General features: G+C 37.9%; 1 protein-coding gene across 1 annotated transcript in view; it reads right to left on the reverse strand.

Moving 5' to 3' along the window:
- The window catches only part of esyt1b (extended synaptotagmin-like protein 1b), a 77,161-nt gene that overhangs the window by 27,149 nt on the left and 35,371 nt on the right, over positions 1 to 14,641 (reverse strand). Inside the window, exons 15-26 of the mRNA XM_079841642.1 lie at positions 14,295 to 14,366; positions 14,128 to 14,214; positions 13,839 to 13,988; positions 13,505 to 13,621; positions 13,217 to 13,393; positions 6,591 to 6,676; positions 6,452 to 6,500; positions 6,264 to 6,353; positions 6,072 to 6,167; positions 2,954 to 3,025; positions 2,774 to 2,860; positions 2,538 to 2,684 (exon numbers count right to left, since the gene is read on the reverse strand). Of these exons, the coding sequence (XP_079697768.1) occupies positions 2,538 to 2,684; positions 2,774 to 2,860; positions 2,954 to 3,025; positions 6,072 to 6,167; positions 6,264 to 6,353; positions 6,452 to 6,500; positions 6,591 to 6,676; positions 13,217 to 13,393; positions 13,505 to 13,621; positions 13,839 to 13,988; positions 14,128 to 14,214; positions 14,295 to 14,366 (1,230 nt within the window). The remainder of the gene's footprint in view (positions 1 to 2,537; positions 2,685 to 2,773; positions 2,861 to 2,953; positions 3,026 to 6,071; positions 6,168 to 6,263; positions 6,354 to 6,451; positions 6,501 to 6,590; positions 6,677 to 13,216; positions 13,394 to 13,504; positions 13,622 to 13,838; positions 13,989 to 14,127; positions 14,215 to 14,294; positions 14,367 to 14,641) is intronic.

Here is a 14,641-nt window from a genome sequence, read left to right on the forward strand (position 1 = left end):
CACTCTTTCTCCGACATTCCCGCCTCCCCTCACTCACTCGTTTCATTTGCTCCGGATGAATATTGTTAGAGTAACATTGCTTGGATTTCGGCGTGGGATTGCGTGTATTACACATAATTTGACTCATTCCCGCAGATTTTGTGCTCAAAGCGCGTGCACATAAAGCCGTCTCTCAGTACTGAATTTAGTTCTTTATGACTGCTTGTTGCGCTTAAACCAGTGGCGGCTGTAGAGGGCGCCATCAAAATTCCAGAAATATACATGTATACAAAAATGATATAAAAAATTAAATAAAAATAAAATAGTTTACTCATACGACGTGCCAGCTGTTAGTAAGAGTCGCAGCATTTAATAAAAACTGGCTTTGATCGGTTAACTATTTTATATGTTCTTCAGTACGTTTCATGCGGTTTCATGCATGAGGGACGCCAGACAAATGGACGTCTATCTGAGTCCAAAAATATACGGGTAGCATGTGACCTGAAGCTGGTCTCTGATTGGTTTCTTAAAGATCCTCCTCCGGACGCAGGTCGCTGCATCCCTGGCGAATCAGAATTGGATGCGTGTTATTTTATCCAATCTGATTGGTTCTCGTCACCTGTCATTCAACTTTACGCTCTTGGCCACTAAAGTGAAAGTGCGCGGGCGACATCGTCACTCCGACTCCGCCAAACCCTTGTTAGGATGATCACTTTCGTAGAAATGGCAGCAGTTAAACCAAATTCTTTCACAAGGCGTTCGCTGGAAGAAAAAAAAGGATAAAGGATCCCGAACCGGACCAACGCGATTTACAAACCCAGCAGCCGCCAGAGACAGAGGATGAAGCTGCACTCGGAGCTTCACACACTTGTTATGAGAAACGGAGGAGGCTGGCTGGATGTGTTGTTAGCAATGCCCTTTATTGCTTTCCCTGTCTTTTATTTCAAAGTGTCGGTACTTAAGTTTTGTGGACAACAACGGGGGTAAGAGCCCTCAAATATCTGACTGAACAATGCAAACGTCATGACACTACTGAGATGACTGACTTTAATCAGAGAGTCATTGAGAAATTTGCTGGCCAGAAAGAAAGGAGAGCAAAATTAGTATGTATTCAAAGTAGTCAACATGCTAGTCTGTTGTTGCTGTTTTTCCTTTCCCCATTCAATTATATGTGGGAAATGAATGTGTAAAAAGATAAAAGTGAAGACACTGTTTTCACTTTAATGCTTGAATTTAGTCAACATGCATCTTGATACTGCTTTGTATTTATTTGAGTGTTTGGATACATTCATCCACAGAAGCTAATGTATTAAAGATTTATTAACAAGGGCTCAGCTCCACCCTGCTACATACTACAGTAAAGGTAATAAATATTTAATACATGAGCTCATCCATGAATATGATTTCTGCCCGAGTCCCGTCTGATTCTTTCCCACCGGCTGTAGAGGTGAAGACAACAACTCCCATGATCCCGCAAAATCAAGACGTCTTTAAAGGAACACTCCACTTTTTTTGAAAATAGGCTCATTTTACAAGTCCCCTAGAGTTAAATAGTTGAGTTTTACCGTTTTTGAATCCATTCAGCCGATCTTTGTATCTGGCGGTAGCACTTTTAGCATAGCTTAGCATACATCATTGATTCTGATCAGTCCATTAGCATCTCATTCAAAAAATTACCAAAGACACTTTCAATATTTTTCCTATTTAAAACTTAACTCTACTACAGTTACATCGTGTGCTAAGACCAACTGAAAATGAAAAGTTGCGATTTTCTACACCTATATGGCTAGGAACTACTTTTTCATTCCTGCGTAATAGTCGCGGATCTTCGCGGCCGTACCATGGCAATGATATTACGCAGCGCTGAAAGTAGCCCAGCTAGGTAACTTTCAATGTGACCGGCACTAAGTTCGTGTAGTTGCAGAGAAAGTTTCAGGCTTGCAGCCGACAAATTGTGTTGTGGATTTAGCTGCGTGATTAGCCATGGTTGTGTGTGTTGTAAAGGGCTGTGATAGTAAGTCGAAGGTGTAACTACCACCATGTTTCACAGAATACCAACCAATCATTGCGCCGCTGCAGCCATGGTACGGCCGCGAAGATCCGCGACTATTACGCAGAAATGAGAAAGTAGTTCCTCCTAGCCATATAGGTGTAGAAAATCACAACTTTTCATTTTCAGTTGGTCTTAGCACACGATGAAACTGTAGAAGAGTCGAGTTTTAAATAGGAAAAATATTGAAAGTGTCTTTGGTCATTTTTTGAATGAGATGCTAATGGACTGATCAGAATCAATGATGTATGCTAAGCTATGCTAAAAGTGCTACCGCCAGATACAAAGATCGGCTGAATGGATTCAAAAACGGTAAAACTCAACTATTTAACTCTAGGGGACTTGTAAAATGAGCCTATTTTCAAAAAAAGTGGAGTGTTCCTTTAATCTACACCTTTGTTTTGAACAAGCGACCTCTAGTGGCGAAAATTACATATTGTGCCTTTAAATTGTAATAATACTTTTGATCAGCCTTGATGAAGATGGAATATGCATGCGTGTGTTTTACCTTCAGTTGAGCTCTGAGCAGAATCTGACTCTGAGGTGACGCTCCATCCAGATTGAGCCACTGGTCCAGCAGCAGATCTGGCTCAGAGAGAAGCTCGTTGATGGGAATCACCACAGATCCCAGAGAAAAATCCCAATTGTGGGACAACTGGTGAGAAAAAAGGGAGGTTATAAGGTTAAGGTCAAGTGGCTGCAAGTCAGATACTGCATAAAAATGTGCTGTTGGTGAGATCTAACCTTCACAACAAGGTTTTCATTCAAAGGGTCTTGAACCAGGAAGTGAAATGCCTCGCCCCATTTGGGAGAGCTGCTGCGCTCAAAGACCTACATCACAGAGTCAAAGTAAAGAAAATGGTTTTTAGCCACACGTCATCGACCAAACAATTCAACAGTGTGTGTGTAAAAGCCGTTTCTCACTGTGGTTTTATGAGAAGTTCTTCTCAAGATCAGCTCAGCTCCAACTTTAGGTTCCTTTCCACTCTTCTTCAGCTAAACACACAGAGAAAACATAAGAGAACCATTTGTGAAGCACTGTGGGTAAATGTATCAACTTTGCCCTAAAATTCTTCTAAAAGAAATCAGTTGTTGAAATACAGTCCTGTTCAAAGTTAGGGGACTTTAAAGGGGTCATGACATGAAAAATAATAATTTCCTTGATATTTAATTCATATAGACATTGATGTTAGCCAGTCATATAAGTGGGCGGTTACACTGAAGTCTTAAAGGGAAAACACACTAAAACAGACCTTTCCTGTCAGAGGACGAGAAACAGGGAGGAAAAAGGTCATAAATGACTCAAATTTGAATGATTTTTTGGCAAATACACGTGAGGAATATTATATTAACACCCCAGGGAACATAGTAAAATTAAAACAAATAACCATGTTATGACCCCTTTAAGATTTTTGAAGATGTTGGAGATTTTTGAGGTCTCTTCTGCTCACCAAGAAAAAAAATACAGTAAAAACAGTAATAATGTGAAATAGTATTACAATTTAAAATAACTGTTGTCTATTTTAATATATATTTTAAAATGTAATTTATTCCTGTGATCAAAGCTGTATTTTCAGGATCATTACTCCTGTCTTCAGTGTCACATGATCCTTCAGAAATCATTCTAATATGAGGATTTGCTGCTTTAAGGATTCTTTGATTAATAGAAAATTCAAAAGATCGCTATTTGAAATGTATGTTGTAACATAAATGTCTTTACTGTCACGTTTGATCAATTTAATTAGGGCTGTGAATCTTTGGGTAGGCAGCGAATCGATTCGATTCACGATTCTTTAGTTTTCAATTCGATTCGAGAACGATTTTTGCCAATTCAGAACGATTCGATTCAAGACAATTCACATTACACCGTCTCCGGAGTGATGACTCCGATCGTTGGAATATTCCTATTTAATAATTGTTTAATCAATACAGCATCCTCAATAAACCCGTCTCCGGCGTCTTGCCTCCGATCTTTTGAATATTCCGATCTAATATGACCAATGAATCTAATATGAATCGATCAATCAATCATCCAATCTAATACGACCTCCAAATAAAACTAATTAGTAAACTAAATTAACCATATAAACTAAATTACTTATCTAATTACTAATCTAATGCCCACATTTAAAAAAAAAATAATAATTGTATTATTATGCATTTTTTATTCAAGAAGAAACAAATTACAATAGTGCAAACACACTCCCACATTGTCACTATATGATAATTGAAATGAGCTGATGACATCACCATTTTCTCCGGAGCGGCTGTACGGCCGAATCAAATTCTGTTGCATTATTTTCCTGTTTAACACTGTGAAGCTGCTTTAAAACAATCTGCATTGTAAAAAGCGCTATATAAATAAAGTTGACTTGACATTAAAATTCGATGCGCTTCAATTATGCAATTTTTTAATATGCATTCATAGGATTATTAAAATGTTTTACTCCAACTGCTCAGATGACCCATTTCTGTAAAACTTCAGTATTTTATTTTATAAAAAAAAATAATGCTGACGTTTCCACGCAATGAAAGCGTTTTATTTCAACAGTAGTGACCAGACTTGGCAGTTGACAATGGCTTGAGCGGTTTGATAGAGAGCTGGCATCTGCTCATGTGATCGCAGTGGCCGTCCTGATGAGAGCTCAAACCTGAGGGCGCGGATGACGCAGCACAACGGCTCTATTAATTCACGCATGTAGTATATAATCAAATTATAAATTGCACTGCACTTTACGTTCCTATTGTTACTGCGTACCAACCTGTAATAAACCTGTTTGCACATCATACTCCTGTTTACACATCCATTATACTTCTTTATATATTTATATATATATATTTTATGTTAACCACTTATTTTTAAGTCTACAGTTTATCTCACTTATCATATCCACTTATTTTATATTTTTATATTTTTTATTTTTACTTTTATATTTTTATTTTTATCTTATTTCCTATTTTTATCTTTTACTTGATTTATTTATAATTCTACGTATGTTAATACTTTTTATTCTAATTTTATTCTATTTCTATTTCAATTTCCCCTTGTGTTTCTTGTAACTGTTATTTGCACTGTCCATGGAGCGGACCTGTTTACATTTCACTGCCAGTTGTATATTGTGTATATAACTGTGTATGTGACAAATAAAACTCTTGAATCTTGAAATGTTTATTTTAAAGCACTAAATCACGCAATTCATTCGATTCTTAGCATTTTATATCGATTATCGACCGAAATCAGCGATTCACAATTCAAAAATACATGTTTCAAGATCGAAAACGAGTGAATCGTTACACCCCTAAATTTTGTGCATCCTTGCTAAAAAAAATGTTCCCCCTGGAAATAATAGCAGCTATAAGATCATTTGAGTTGATATTGAGATCTGTTGGATTACAAATTTATACATTGTTATATATAGGTTCCAATGTAATAGAATATAACTGAAAACATTAACTATATTTGTGTTTTACATTTTGAAGTAAACTTGAGGAAATTCTAAGGAGATTACGTCAGGCTGTGTAAGTGTTTGAGACTTTAAGTCTTTTGTCTTTATGCACTTCCTGACTATTTACCATGACAAGTTTAGAGCAATACTGCCTGAGTGATTGGATTAGCATCTATGCATTTGAATGACACTGTTATGCTGATTGAATTACGGCTGATGAGAAAGTAATATTTGGGGTGTGTCTCTATTTTCCTATGTCTCCTCCCCCGCTGTATAATCCCTCCCCTTGAAATGTATATAAAATAAAATGTTCAACTGGCTTTAGTCAGACTTGGAACCTCAACGGAAAGACAGCACGTTTTTTCTCAATAAAGAATCCAGCTGAACAACCTATCCAAGTTCTCCTGGTCTCTACTTCAAGAAACAACAGAAGTTCACAACAGATCTTCTGACTGCATTCTTTGTTTCCTGGCAAATCTGAGCACAGTTTGAGACGGGAAACATGCCAGATCACTGAGGTCTGAGAAACAGGAGGATCTCAGTCTCTCCATTAATCTCATTACTCTCTAGGAAAATAAATGATGTGCCATACTCACAGGAAGCTCATGTGCGCGCTCCACATACACAAACAGAAGAGCGGCAGTCGGCACGGTCTTATTCACGTATGAGCACTTTGATTGGTACAGCAACGCCTGACGAATAAATCACCCGGTTAACCAGTTAAGTTTCGTCAATGTATTTTCAGCACAGACAGAGATTGGTGGAGGACGAGAGGCGGTTCTGCTCACCTGCTGGAGTTTCTCTGATTGTGTTAAAGTGGGAAGCCATTCCAGAGCGAGATGAACACGGCCACGCTTCACATCGCTCAGAGTAAACCACTGCCACACAAACACATTCACAAGAGCATATGAGTATCTTTATATATATAACATAACTTATGTTCATACTTATTACTACTGATGCACATATACTCAACCTCATTAATGTATTGAGAGCTGATTATGTCACTCAGATTCATCTTCAGCCTACAAGAAAAACAATAAATGCCTAAATAATGCTAAAACTAAACAAAGCTTAAGAGTTATTCTGGGTTATATTGACAGCAGCCTTCTTACCTGCCCATAAAGTCATCTTTCATGTCCATGTCCTTATCAAAGATTTCCAACGTCAAATCCTGACCAGGAAGCTGCGTCAAAACCACCTTAAAAATAACAGTGGGAAATGCCAAGATAAAACACTATAATCACTTGCAGCGTAAATAAAGAAAAAGCTGATCAATTATTCGAAGACTAGCGTACTTCATCATTTGCAGTGCATACATAAAAATAGAACGGGAAACAGTGTGCAACAATAAACATGTCATGTTGGTGTATGACTGCATTACATTTTTAATTCAATTAAATATAAATATGCATAAAAATTATATTTAATTCAATAAGTTGTATCCAGAAATCATTTTGGTAATAAATATGATTATTTTGCTTTTATAATACATTTTTTAATGAATATGTATTTTAGCAGTCCAATGAAAAATTATTCAAGAAGGAGAATTTTAAATTGTGGCTTATATTACTATCATATGGAATAATTTTTTGTTTGTTTGTTTGTTTTAAAGAAGAAAATTACCACTTTTATTCAGAAAGGATGCAATAAATTTATCAAAAGTAAAGAAATGTATCATTTAAAAAATGTATTCTATATATATTCGGAGCAGCCCAAGGCGTTTCTAATCTCGCTGTGTGAAATACTGACTGAATGGCGGCGCAAAACACACAACCGCTTCATGAACACAGGATACGCAAACTACACCCTTCAGATGGATAAAGTAAACCATTGTCGCTAAAAAGTTTTGATGGATGACGGTTGTAATGAAGGTAAAGACGATTACAGTATCATACGGGAATCATACATGAGGCACGCGCGAGTATGGTATTGATGCCCAAACAAACCGTGTGTGTGTGTGTGTTCTCGGCTCACTGATCGCTATGACATCGTATTTCTGCATGAACGCAGTTCAATATATTCAGGTAGTTTCAAAACTTTACTGTGAGTGTTTTATAACGGATTCTCGCCAAAGAAGTTTGTGAGTATCAGTGGTGTTTATGTACACATGGGCATCAGCTCCATAGACGTGATTGTTTGTTCTGACAGAGGAACTGTTCACTGATGGTGGCTAAGTTTCCATACATTAAGAATTATTTTATTTTTCATTTGTATTTTAATGTGTTTATTAATTATGAATGGACCCGTATAGAAGTTATTTGCGGTCCTTTGGCATCTCCCTGTGGTCTTGTTTGGTATGGGAGGTTGACTTTTGCTTATTTGTACTTATTGTACTGTATAACTGAGCAGAGCAAGTCCTTTTAAGTTGTAAAGAATGTCTGCAAAGTATGTTTGCAAAAAAGAACACCGAATGTTAATATATCTGTATTAATATCGGTGGGCCTTGCAGTATTGATTAGGCAAGGAGGGGGGGCCTTCGATTAAAAATGGTTGGGAACCACTGCTATATAGTATAGCGTAGTATAGTATAGTGTAGTACTATATGGTATAGTATAGCTTAGCATAGTGCCGTATAATATAATGTAGTGTGGTGTAGTATAGTGTAGTGTATAGTAGGGGTGGGCAATATAGCCTCAAAATTATACCACGATATTTCAAGAATATTTGCGATAACGATATTTATGACGATATAGGAAAAAATATATGGAACAAAGTTTTATTGGTTATTGCAGCATTTATTAATGCAAACAAAACCATAACAAAACATTTTAGTATAACAATAACTAATGTAATTTATGCCATGCTCTGTCTGAATATTTGATTCTGATTGGCCGGAAGGTGTGCAATAAAATCGTTTAATGCATAGGTAGTTCCAAGTCAGATGAATCCTCTTTCTATATTAATGCGCTGTTTTCATTTCAGGTGTGTTTACACGAGCACTGTAATCGGTTTAAAGGTCCGAAAGAAAATGCTGCATATAAACACTGCTTTCATAAGGATACACACATTTTTTGTAACACGTTATGAAGATAATGTTGGAATAATGACACAGACATAGCCTGGCCATCTCATCTGACAGTGTTTGTCCCAGGCACTTTCTACTTCAACTGCGCCTGAGGTGTTTCTTACAGCAACACCAGATCGGTTTAGATAAAGTCTTGTGTAAACTGTCCACAGAAACGTTCAATCGGAATGATTTTAATCAGAATGACATAAAAGTGTGCATGTAAACGGGGCTATTGAAGCTCACACACACACGCGCGCGTCACTCGCATTCAGAGAGCAGAGATCGCGCTGCACATTCATGAGCACAGAAACTATTAATGCCGCCCCGTGACTTTTAGCAATAAAATAGCTAAGTTACTGGATCACTACATTATATTTCTCAGCAACGATGGGGTTACATCGCTATTTTTCAGTAATAAACCCACATCTTCATTAAGAGAGACGCTGAACAGACGCAGTCACACAGGTACGAATCTCTCTCTCTCTCTCGATAATTAATCCAAATAAATGCTATAATCCATTCATTCAAATAGATGTAATCTTACGCACTACTTTATCTCTGTGTCTGATTCAAAGAAAGCAGAATGCTAGATCTAACCAGCCGTAACTGACGGAAATTAGGGGTGCACCGATCCGACTTTTTCAGTCCCGATACCGATGCCTGGGCTTTGTGTATCTGTCGATACCCGATACCGATCCGATATATTGTTGAATTAATAATAAACTGTATATCTTCCACCTTATACCTTCCTTGAAGAGACTAAAGGCACCAGACTTTACTAACTAAACATAACTAAGACAAAATAACAGATGTATGTAAGGTGTTGAATTCTTATTTATTTAAAAAACAATTGTGCATTCAAATCTAAAATAGAATGTAATCAAACTTCTTTAAATAAATAAAATGTAGCAGTGGAAACAAAAAACAGTGTATTGGTCAAACATACAATAGTAAATTGACAGTTACCAAACATTTTTTACACTACAGATAATTGTTTTGGTATATAATCATATCAATATTAAAAAGTAGCATTACAAATTAACAAATAGCCTAATTTTCTACCATATGCAATTTAATAAAAATTTTCAGCTAGCTAATAACAACTTTGTTCTGGTTTCACCTCACTCCAGATTAAATGATTGTAGGCTAGGCCTATTTATTTTACTACACATTGTCAACAGAAATAAGATGAAATACTGTTGATAATTAAAAATAATTCTTACTACCCACTCTTGCTAAAATGGGTAAGCACACTTGTGTTCTCATTTCAGTTGCGTTCTGAGTAAATTAATAAACTGAGTTCATGAGTTCAGTGTTGGACAGATCAGTTGTTCTGGCCAGTCGTTAAAATGATTCGGTTCAAAGGAGTCATTAGGTCACGAATCGGACATTAGCAGACGCGTTGTGTGCGAATCCCGTCTGTTAGAACATCGCGAAAGATGTCAACACACAGAAAACACTTCATAACTGGATATAATTTGTCTCCCGCTTATTGAAAGTATGCTTTATGTCAGCTGGTCAGAGAAGAGTCAATGTTTTTTGAGCGCAATTCACACCCAGTGATAATTCAAGGACAAAATTGTCCGAATGTGTCACGTGCAACATGGTTTCGGTCTTCCGAGCTTTTGATTTGGATTAATATGTGAAATATGAGAGCGAACACTGATTATTTTGAAGACCCAGAGAGCGCGCGCGGGGGAGGAGCTCTCAGATCGGTCTCTCTGTCACTCAGTCACAAGCGCAGCATCTGTTCTACATCACTCGTAAATCACAATAACTCATCAAATTAGGCTTTGGCCGTCAAAAAAATGTCAATGCAGGAAAGACCCTGACTTTGCAGTAATACCCTCGAAACGGCGACGAACTAGTTGGCGTGGCAAGCGTGAAATATCTCCTCCACACAGCCGACTCTCTGGCTCGCTCCCTTCTAGCATGCGACACACGTGAAGCTGATGAATGACGTAGGTTCTGCTGCGACGGAAAAAAACACCTGGATCGGCTTGTGGATCTGTTCATTTTTCCGATCCCCGATCCAGCTATTTTGTCAGTATCGCGGCCGATATCCGATCCTAATATCGGATCGGTGCACCCCTAACGAAAATAACTGTAAATGTTACCCTTCCGGTCAAAAATTGCGCTGCAGACATCAATAGCAGCTTTAAGTTGTCAATGTTGTCAAGAGGGCTGACCTCTTGTAACCAAGTAGCTCCCTTTTTAGGTACTAAGTCATTATCGGAGGCAGGGGCGTAAATCACGGGGGGGACGGGGGGGACAGGACCCCCCCAATCTGAGGGCTGTCCCCCCCTAAAAACCATGCTGAGTATTGTAAATAATATAATGATATATATTTAAAATAATTGTGTAAATAGTAAAACAATACAAAAGCAAACGGGACAAAAAATGCGCTTAAGTTTAGAAACATTTTGAGTCCCCCCTCCCCCCTTGCCCCACAGTGGTTTGATCCACCGCGCACCTCAACTAACGAGACCCATAGAACGTAAAAAAAACTACCACCACAAGTTTGGGGAGAGAACAAAGCTCTTCAGACAGCAGTTGTGAAACTCTAGTAAGCTGTCAATGCTATTTTATTCACTTTAAACATCAGATGAAGTGACTCTTTTCTCTTTAATACAGATTAGGCAACTGCTCAATACAGCACGAGCCGAACGAGAGTCAGATTTTATTCATCACTAGAGCAAACAGCTGACAGAAAAGATGATCGCGGAAGTTTTGGTTTCAAAGCGAAATGTAAAAGTGCCTATTTAAGGGAGTGTGTCATTGTACTGTTTTCTTGCTGTGTTTTTCATTAAGAATAATAGGCTAATTAACCCATAATTCAAGCAACCCGCCCTCGAATTGGCGCAAATATATGCGCACGGCGCTCTGTCAGATCTGTGTAGGGTTTTGCTCAATATGATAATAAGTGGCAGATCAGAGGGCTTGCTGCAGTTGAATATCTAAAGATCTGAATAGTATAAAATACTATGTGGAGGATGCAAGATAATTTTATATAATATGACTGTGTGGTGAACCTTACTCATATTTAAACAACTATTGCTTTGTGTTGTTGGTCAGATAAAATGACAGAGAAAAGAAAAACGGACATTAGATAATTTTTCAGTGCACCAAACGCCAAATAAGCACAAATTGTTTTTTAATTTTTTATTTTTTTTGTGGTAGGCTACACATATCCTTACAAGTACGATTTTGGCTGTATTATTTGTGTCCCCTTCAAAAATTGCTCTTGAGAAATTTCATGTTTATCGTCCCCCCCTACTGTTAGATTAAATTTACGCCCCTGATCGGAGGCTGACATGCTGCTCTTCGTGTATACTCTGACAGGTGTTGTTGTTGTGCGCGCTAGGGAACGTAAATGCGCCATACGCCATCGCGTCGCTATATCATTGATATCGCGATATGATACTTTATCATGTAAAAATGTATACCGGTATTATCGTGGACGGTATGATATGGCACACCCCTAGTGTATAGCATAGTATAGTGACTACTAGGGATGCAACAATACAGTTAGTCCATGGTTCAATACATACCTCGGTTTTTAACCACGGTTTTCGGTTCGGTTCGGTTCTGATGGCTTGTCACATCAGTTTTTTGCTATTCTATTCTTAAGCGACAGGAACAGCAAGAGGTTAAGGAGTAAAAAGACTTATTTTTTATTGCAATACTCTTTCTTTATTTTACTTAAAAGAGTTGAAAAACCTTACTTAAACTTAAAACTTTACTTTAAAAAACCTAGTACACATTCCTAGTGTATTGTATAATATAAAATAAATATATATAAAGATTTACACTGGCAGCATTTAAGTATGAAATTGAATGAATAAATGTAAAAATAAAACACTACATAGACTTCACTATAAAATATACACTGATTCTTATTAAAGCTACTGTATTAAAGTTCTTCAGTCAAGAGCAGTGAGTGATTTTCTCTTTGTCTTTTGTTGTTGTATTAACATTAAAGGGATTATTCACTCAAAAATGAGAATTCTGTCATCGAGAAATGAATACAGGTTTGAAACAATATTAGAGTGAGTAAATAATGACATTATTTTAGAGGTGAACTGTCCCTTTAAGGACACCGTGTTCACTGCTGTCAATTTAAGACCTGCATGCATCTAATATACAGACACACGCGATTTTACTTTCACTTTAGACATAACCGACTGTGTTTATGTTAACCTTGTGTGTATTTGACAGTATTAGCGCAGTAAGACGTCTACTTAGTTCAGTAATCACGTGTTTGACAGGCGTTTAGTGCACGCGCTCGGAAAAGCGCATGTTAAAACAGAAACTTTCGTGATTGTGAATAATTATAGTGTTCCGTGAGTATAACTCTACCACTAATGTGTGATGTGAATGTATGTCGCGTTGTTCAGTATATTGGGATGGAGGCAAATGATAGAATTTGTAGAAAAATAATTTGTTAAATGCAAAACTGAAAAAAAAAAACGCAATTCACAAGCGCGTATTGAACCGTGAATGCCGTACCGAACGGTTCAATATTATATTGAGAATTGTGGCATCCCTAGTGACTACTATATAGTATAGCATAGCATAGTGTCATATAGTATAATGTAGTGTGGTGTAGTATAGTTTAGTGTAGTATAGTGTATTATAGTATAGAGTAGTGTAGTATAGTAGAATGGCAACATGTCATTCAGGACATAGTGTCAATATTTGATTTATAAATGCATGTTCTCTTCTTCCCACCTCATACATCTCATTCCAGGTGGGGTTGAGGTTCTCCTTGATCACTTGACTTTTAAAGGTTTCACCTCCAATTTGGATCTTGACATACGGGTCGCTCTTCCCCTTCACCATCCCACCCATCATGTTGTCCTTCGCAACCAGATTCTGAGCCTCCACGAGGTGGATCCGCAGCACCCCCTGCAGGAACAACGAGCAGATTTCCTCAGATTCAAGAACATATTGTACTTGTGTGGCTAATAATATTAAATATTAATAGCATAGCAGCATTAATAGATGCGATCCGCACACCTCAGTAGCGAAGCTGGAATGGGGCGTAGTCTTCTGTGGACGTGAGGCGGAGCTTCTCGAAAGAGGGTCACTGGAGAGCAGGGAGGAAGTAACTGCGGCTTCATCCATCCAGAGAACCTGCAGGAAATGACATGTTTCCAAAGAAAGTTGCAAATTTAACTTCAAACAAAACTCATCTCATCTGTTCAAGAAAACAAAACTGTTACTTCCTGGGAAATTAGCATAAAATATCTGTAATAAATACGGAAGCTGGTGCAATCATACATCCTAAATTGTATGGTGGAGTATATGCGTGTGTCCTCAAGCCTGTTTATTGAGTGTCAGATTAATTTACCCTGAGAACTGTGTTGATGTGGATGCGGCTGTCCGAGCCGGAATTTTCTAGTTTAAACCACTGATCCAAAGTCAGATCTGGACTCGAGAGAAGCTGGGAAACAGGAATGGACAGACTTCCCAAAACCTGAACACGGTCATTATCCTTCACCTGGAAAAGAAAGCCAGTCAGTGAAACCAGCAACCAGCAAAATCCTGGAAGTATTCACATCTGAACCCCGTTTACGTCTGTATTGAGAGCTTGTACATGTTCATCCCAGGTGTAAACAGGGCAGAGGATGTTAGCATACCTGTACACTAATGTTCTGTTTGCTTGGATCTCTGATGAAGAAAGTGAACGCGTCCTCCCACTGGGGGCTCACGGTATTCCAGCAAATCTAACAGGGAAATAAGTGAGTGAGAAGAGCAGGTCATATGGGAAAGTTTGGTCGGCACAGGTGGTAAATGTGCATCTTACCCGGCTGTCATGAGTAACATCCTGCACTGAGACTTGAGCAATCGGATTGGGATCCTTATTTCCTTTTTTCATCTAAAAACAGAGAAACGGGTACAAACACACTTAAATTCAAACATATAGGCCCGGTTTCACAGACAGGGCTTAGACTAAGCCAGGATTAGGCCTTAGTTCAATTAGGACATTTAAGCAACTTTTATAAACGTGCCCAAGAAAAAAACATTGCTGGTGTGCATTTTGAGACAAAACAATGCCACTGACATATTTTAAGATTTGTCAGTGCAAGATTCTTTCAGTTAAAATAGCTCAAACATGCATTTTAGTCTAGGATTAGCTTAAGCATTGTCTGT

Source organism: Gobio gobio (assembly GCF_949357685.1).
Source record: "Gobio gobio genome assembly, chromosome: 17".
In the NCBI taxonomy this organism is placed as follows: Eukaryota; Metazoa; Chordata; class Actinopteri; order Cypriniformes; family Gobionidae; genus Gobio; species Gobio gobio.